Below are 7,390 nucleotides of genomic sequence, written 5' to 3'. Positions count from 1 at the left end.
GTGAGCCTCTTCTCCCCAGACCCAGGCTTGAGAGGGCTGAGCGTTCTCACAGCACCTTCGTGCTGGCGATGGTGGGGTAGTTCTCACTTTGGGGAGAGGATCCCACCGTCCTCAAACTTACTAAGTGTTTTCTTTATACCCCAGACATTATTTAAACACTCTCCAACTCTACAAGGCCAGGCTGCAGACAGCCTCCTGGCCCATGCACATCCCTTCTTTTAGAGCTTGGGAAAGGCTAGGGACTCTCCGGGAACGGGGAGGGGATTCCAGACAACCCTCCCCGAAAGTTCAGGACAGCCTTTCTCTCTCTGGAAACCCGGTGCGCGGCCGGGGTTCACGCTCCTCCCAGCCCTTACACCCACGTGGGGCCGCCGGAACTCCGAGCTCCGCCCCTTCCAACCTCCAGCCAATCTTAGCGAGGGCTACTCGGCCCTTTGTGCATCCACCAATGGGAGGGCGGCGCATGCTTCCTGCGGCCACGCCTCCACCCCGGGAAGTCATATAAAGGGCTCGCAGCGCCCGCGTTCTCACTCCGCCGCAACGCCGCAACCGTGTATCTGCGTTTGGTTCTGTTTTCCTGGATTAATTTCGAGGGGGATTTTGCAATCTTCTTTTTTTCCCCTGCTTTTTTCTTGGGAAGGGAAGTCCCACCGCCGCCGGAAGGACTCGGATACTTCTCGTCGCCCGGGAAGGTTTTTGCCTCTTTGGTTCTGATCTGGACGTGTACTTTGCTCTTGGGGATCTTCCGTGGGGGTCCGCTGTGGAGTGTGACTGCATCATGACCTTGGAAGAGCTGGTGGCGAGTGATAACGCGGTTCAGAAGTGAGTACAACGGAGACTGAGGTCTTCTCGCCCGCCGCCTGAGGTCTGCCGGGCTGTCATCGGCTAATCTCCCCATTTGGCCTTTTAGGATGCAGGCGGTGACTGCCGCGGTGGAGCAGCTGCTGGTGGCTGCGCAGCGTCAGGATCGCCTCACCGTGGGGGTGTACGAGGCGGCCAAACTGATGAATGTGTGAGTCAGCACCCCCTTTCTCGGGCGTGGGTGGGGGCGCCCCTCTGATGCACACGCGCTCCAACATCCCTCCCTGTAGGGCTCGGGGCTTTGGGGGACTTTCCCAGCAGCACTCTCGGTGTTGGGGAGTGGAGGCCGACATTTATCAGAGAATTTTTTGGGAGGAGGAAAGAGACTCTCTGCAGAACCCTGACTTTGCCAGTTTGAGGTTTTGTGGGGCTTTTGTTTTGTTTTGTTTTTTGACAAGGCAATCCCAGTAACTTTGGACTGTGTGCTTCCTCCCCGCCACCGCCATCAGTATTTGCATAGTCGGCCACCTCAGTACCCGTGCTGAACCAGAGTTGGGGGGGATGTTCTTGCACACACTTCTGGTGCACTCTGGGTCTTGTCCACCCCTCCCGCCTACGGTTCCCGGAGTTCATGCCCTCCCCCGTGCACGGTGACACCCGCTCCTAGTCTGGCGTCCCCCTCACACTCCTCTCTCCTGCAGGGACCCCGACAGCGTGGTCTTGTGCCTCCTGGCCATAGATGAAGAAGAGGAGGACGATATCGCTCTGCAGATTCACTTCACCCTGATCCAATCGTTCTGCTGCGACAATGACATTGACATCGTTCGAGTATCGGGCATGCAGAGGCTGGCGCAGCTCCTGGGGGAGCCAGCCGAGACACTGGGCACAACCGAGGCCCGAGACCTGCACTGCCTCCTGGTCACGGTGAGCCTGTACCCCTCCCTGCCCCACCCACCCGCCCTGGTCACCTGGGTCCCGTGTTTGTCAACATAGCTGGACTGGCTGGTCCAACACCAGCTCACTGCCCAGCCATGCTCGGCATGTCCCGTGGGCTGCCTCGTCACCCTGGCAGCTATTTTTGAGCTAGCCTGTCTTTCACCATAGGGCCCCTGACACTGACCAGAGGCTCCCTACCGAACTCGTAGAGCTACCACTAAACCCTTCTTTTTCTCCCTCCAACAGAACTGTCATACAGATTCCTGGAAAAGCCAAGGCTTGGTGGAGGTGGCCAGTTACTGTGAAGAGAGCAGAGGCAATAACCAGTGGGTCCCCTATATCTCTCTGGAGGAACGCTGAGGCCAGCTCCAAACATCTAAAGCAACTGTTGAGTTGCTGTCCCCTAAAAAAAAAGGAAATAAAATACCTATTTGACAGCCCCCCTCATCCCCCCCAGAACAATCCCTCAAAGGCTACCCTACCCGTGATACCTTCCGGGAGGGGCGGAGTCACCGAGACTGAGATGAGGAGAGGGGAGTGTGCGCCTGCCCGCCCCCTGGGCTGTGGAGACCGGAGCAGCACCACAGGTGGTCGCTGAGACGAGGAAGGAGGGCACCTCTGGCGAGAGGAGACAGAGGCTTTAGAGCCAAGGCCGGGCAATCCTGCAGGCAGCCTCTGCACGCAGCCGCAGACGGTCTGGACGCCGCCGCAGGGGTGGGGTGAGGCGTCCCCCATCCTGCGGGACAGTGAACTGTGCAAAAGTCAGCGGAGGGCGGCGACCCTCGCCGCGGGAGCCGGGACTCGAGCCCGGGACTTCGCAGCTACAGTACATCTATTTTAATATTGTGCTGAGCAAGAGAGATCGCTTGCATATTTTAAAAAATTTCTACTACAGAGACATTCCAATAAACTCGTTAAGCCTTCGTGTTCTCGTTGTATTTTACCCCCTCCCCCACCGGTCCCTTCTGTCTACCCTGTGTCACGCCACGGGACACCAACCCTTGGTAGGAGCTCTGAGCTCCGCAGCTCTAGACGCTGCTGCTGTCTGCTGCGGGCGCCACCACCCAACTCCTGCTTTACAGCAATTAAGACGCGGGTTTATTACGAAACCTGGCGGCCCATCCCCCACTGTTACCCACCGCGCTGAAGCCGGGGTCTGGGAACACCGGGAAGAGGACTGCAATCTCCGTCTCCACCCTAATGACCTCTCAATCGAAAGACCAGAGAGGTGGCGAAAAATTCCTGAGGCCGCTCAGCAGGGGGCCTTTGGGGGGTGGGAGATCACTGACCTCCCCTGGGGACGCACCCTAAGTCTTTTGTTCCTGGGATGGGCCCTGTGGATGCACAAAGGGAAAAGAATGCTTTTTCATTCTTTCCCCAAGCTTAAAATCAACAGTAGGAAACACCCTGGAAGCCTTGGCACCCGCTGCCTCTCTCCAAAACGAAACTGCGCGGCGCGTCCCAGGGCTCGCCTGCCTCGCCAGCCTCAGTTTACCAGCTTCTTTTCCACAAAACTCTTCGTGGGTGGAGAAAATCCCCGGGGCGCCCCGGGAGTCACGCGCGAGGGGGGAGTCCCAAGAAGGGGAGTCCCCAGTGGCCGGGGTGTTGGGTTTGGAGGAGGGGAAGGTTATGTGGGGTGCAGGGTGTGTGTAGGGGGCTCGGGTGTTGGGCTAGCTATGGGGGCGTGGAGGAGCGAGTGGGGGCGGGGTTAAGAGTTAGGCCTCGCACTGGAGAGTCTGTCTGAGTGAGACCCAGGGGCGAGGGTCACCTTGGGGACCGCCCACAGGCATTAGGATGGGGAAATGAACGGGCTGGAGCCCGAACGAGTGAGAGGATTGGCAGGGGTGGCCTTGAAGGGATTGGAGCGAGATGGGGGGCAGTGGGTGGTCAAGGTGTGGACTATTAGAGGAGACTCAGCCTGGAGCTCTCAGTCTCTGCCTGCAGGCAGTGGCCCTAGGCGGGTCTCTTAGGGCTTGCGGTACCTTTTCTGACCTGGCGGCCTCCTTAAACAAACATGAGACCTGACACTTTTTTTTGCCTTGTCTCAGTTTCTCCCTCTGATAGATGTCCTCCATTCCAAAGTTCTGAAGTCTTCCTGGCAGAAATCGCTTTGAATACCTGGTTCGCTGACTCAGCCATACCAGGCCAGCGTCTTCCTTCCACACTCAAAACTGCTCCCCCCGTTTTGCTCATTTCCCCCCCCCCAAAAAAAAATCTGGATCTCAGAGCCTGGTTTGCAGTCAGGAATTATGGGTGGGGGGAGGGAAAACCTCTAGATCGCTGAGGGGAGACTTCGTCCAGTCAGCAAGGAGAAGCTGTCCCAGGTCATCGAGCTTTGGTCCTGTTCTGGGCTGTTGCTCCCCTTAGGGACATCAACGTGTGCCAGGAAATGTGGGTGTGTTATTGGACGTTAAGCAGGAAAAACTTGGCAATGCGGACTTCAGGCAGATGGGCGTGGCGCGCACGCACGCGCACGCATGCACACGCAGTCCCCAGCACTTAGTTGTAGGAACACCAGCCCCTGCATCGAGCTACTTCCGGGTTTTACTTCTGTTCCTCTTGGCCGAGTTGCTCAACCTCTCTGAGCTGGCTCTCTGTGACACACGCAGCCTTATGAGCACGGGCTTGTACAAGCAGGTGTATGTTCACGCAGTCCGGTTCCCCCTGGAATACAACCTTCTTACAGATCCATGGCGGTTATGGACACTGCCTCAGGAGCACAGGAGCTCGCTCCCTGAGCCTCGCTTCCCAGGCCCAGATGGTGAAGGCCCTGTGAGCCTGTTCAGCTACACTAAGGGACCAGGCTGCGGCAAGCTCAGGGCAGATCAAATATGCAGAGATGTTGGGGAAAATCATATGAGATAGCTGGAAAATCATATGTGATCTCACTTTGTTTGCAAGGTGAAGATATGAGGCAGGGGTCGTGCTAGGGCTTGGAGAGAGAAGAATTCTTTTGTTTTGTTTTGTTTTGTTGTTTTTGTTTTTTGTTTTTTCGAGACAGGGTTTCTCTGTGTAGCCCTGGCTGTCCTGGAACTCACTCTTTAGACCAGGCTGGCCTCGAACTCAGAAATCCGCCTGCCTCTACCTCCCAAGTGCTGGGCTTAAAGGCGTGCACCACCACCGCTGGGCGAGAGAAGAATTCAAGCCCTGAAAATGATCTTCTGGGAGTGGTCTTCAACCTGACCACGCCCCAGCCCCCTCCCTGGGGGATTCTAGGCGGGGCTTCACCACTGACCACGCCCCCAGCCTATTTCAATCATTCTACTTTAATTCACTGACTGTTCAGGACATCCCCAGGAGGTAGACACCATGATTAGAGTCCCTACTTCATAGAGAAACAATCCGAGGAGGTGGAGCCACCTGCCCAAGGTCCTGTGACTGGTGACTGGTCACCTTTACAGGACAGGGTTCCTACACTGAGTGGTGTCACAAGACTTGGCTAGAACATGAGAGGCCGCAGGCTAACGTGAATCCCTGAAGGACAAGACAGTCTGTCCTGAGGCTGGGACACAGAAAGTCACCTATGCATCAAACTCTCCTTTGATGTGACTTGACTCCTTGTGTCACCTGCACTTACGTAGTTCTGACTGTGTGCCAGGCTTTCCTGCTCCTCTGGGAACACACAGCTAACACAGAGGTCACAGACGCAACAGGGTTGGCTCAGTCCTTTTTAGTGTCTAGGAGCTGAGAAGGGACCAAGCTAGAAAGGGGGTGGGCCTTGGCCAAGGGCTTCTGGGTGCAAGTATCAGTGACAATAAAACCTGTCTGGAATCTGGTGTGCACATGCACACCCTGAGTGCTCCTGTGCCCTGTGTCTCCAGTCCTGTATTTTGTATTTGAGGCAGGGTTTCATTGTGTAGCTCTGGCTGGACTGGGCCCCTCTGTGGAGGCCAGGCCTCTGTGGAGACCAGGCTGGCCTCACACTCAAAGAGATCCCAGTGCTGGCTTCGAACACTTGTGCTGTCATCATTAGCTTATTTTTCCTTAAGAATTTTATTTTAGCCGGGCGGTGGTGGCGCACGCCTGTAATCCCAGCACTCTGGGAGGCAGAGGCAGGCGGATTTCTGAGTTCGAGGCCAGCCTGGTCTACAGAGTGAGTTCCAGGACAGCCAGGGCTATACAGAGAAACCCTGTCTCAGAAAAAAAACAAAAACAAAAAAACCAAAACAAAACAAAAAACAAATCCAAAGAATTTTATTTTAGTCAGGCAGTGGTGGCACACACTGTAATCCCAGCACTCTGGGAGGCAGAGGCAAGTGGATTTCTGAGTTCAAGGCCAGCCTGGTCTACAGAGTGAGTTTCAGGACAGCCAGGGCTACACAGAGAAACTCTGTCTCAAAAAAACAAATAAAAAAACAAACAAACAAACAAAATTTTATTTTATTATTTTATTTTATTTTTTATTGCATGTGGAGGTCAGAGGACAACTTGGGGAAATTGGTTATCTCTAGCATGTGGGTCTTGGGGTTTGAACCCCGGGCGGGTTTGACTGCAAGCCCCTTTGCCCTCTGAGACCTCTCTCCCATCCTGTCTTTAAATTTTAATGACTTCACATAGGCCTGGAACTCCCTGCAGATCCTGGGATCCCAGGCCTTTATGTCACAGAGCCCCAGATAGTTCTGCCTTTTCTCCCTGCCTTTCAGCTCTGGAAATGACCCTGGTTCCACTCACTCCACAAAGGGGATCATTTCTCCCCTAGCAACCCACTACTGGGGCGCCTCATTGCTCACCCCATTCCCAGGAGCTGGTCTAGCCCTGAGGAAGGAAGCAGATGAGCTCAGATATTAGATGAATGGGGTCCCCCCAATCTGGGTGAACCCTCTTCCCAAGCCCAAAGTCATATCATACAGACTCCCCAAAACCTAGCAACCCAGGATCTCTAGCAACCCAGGATCACCTCCAAAAACCTAACACAACCTCTCCCAGTATAGCCCATGGCACACAGCCTGAAAGCCAGCGCTCCACCAGGGCCAGGGAGACTTGGACTCAACCCCCTCAACCAGATCCACATTGCAGAATCCACAGGAGGGTTTCCTCTCTCTGCTGGCCCTATTCTTTCCCTGTGCGATTCCCACCCCACCCCCTCCCCGGACTCTGCTGTTCCCAGGACCCTTGGAGTGGGTGGAGTGAGAATCTTCCCCAGCAGAAACCGAAGACCCTCGTGTAATCCAGTAGAATGTGCGCTCCAGGCTGGACTACGCACGCACTCGCGCACGCGCGCACATGATGGGGGGAACAAACTTGAGATCACAAGGGCACACGAGGACATCGGAGTGACGTACGCCGCCTTCGTATACACAGCAAGCATGCCTTTAGTGTTTCTCTCCTGGTTCCAAGGCTGCGTGGAAGGGCAGAACTCAGCCCCCTACAGGAAAAGACGAAGGCCAAGGATTGTAGTTAACTCCTGTCTCAGGCTGACGGGTTACTAGAGCCCAGGGAGCCCTGCCAGCTGTGACTCAGTTTCCCCACTCATAAAAGGGAAAGTGCAAGGGCCCTCCCACCTGGTAAGGTGAACTCCAGGGCTTGCGGAGCGCTCTGCAAAAAGCCAGTTGCTTCCAGAACCCTCATTATGGCTTCTAGCCACCCCACCCTCTCTCCAGACACTCTGGGGGTGGAGTGGGGCGCTGACCCAGACCCCAGGCGCCCCTCCCAT

The 7,390-nt window shown here is 55.6% G+C and overlaps 1 protein-coding gene across 1 annotated transcript; it reads left to right on the top strand.

Annotated features, from left to right (window-relative positions):
* The first annotated feature begins 541 nt into the window (after positions 1 to 541).
* Positions 542 to 2,660, top strand: Gadd45b (growth arrest and DNA damage inducible beta). The gene is made up of 4 exons (XM_052165383.1): positions 542 to 822; positions 911 to 1,012; positions 1,503 to 1,725; positions 1,984 to 2,660. Exons 1-4 carry the CDS (start codon positions 779 to 781, stop codon positions 2,095 to 2,097), a joined length of 483 nt encoding a protein of 160 aa, XP_052021343.1. The 5' UTR covers positions 542 to 778; the 3' UTR covers positions 2,098 to 2,660.
* The last annotated feature ends 4,730 nt before the right edge of the window (positions 2,661 to 7,390 follow it).

This window comes from Apodemus sylvaticus, chromosome 20, assembly GCF_947179515.1.
Source record: "Apodemus sylvaticus chromosome 20, mApoSyl1.1, whole genome shotgun sequence".
In the NCBI taxonomy this organism is placed as follows: Eukaryota; Metazoa; Chordata; class Mammalia; order Rodentia; family Muridae; genus Apodemus; species Apodemus sylvaticus.
This window is presented reverse-complemented; position numbering and strand designations above follow the sequence as displayed.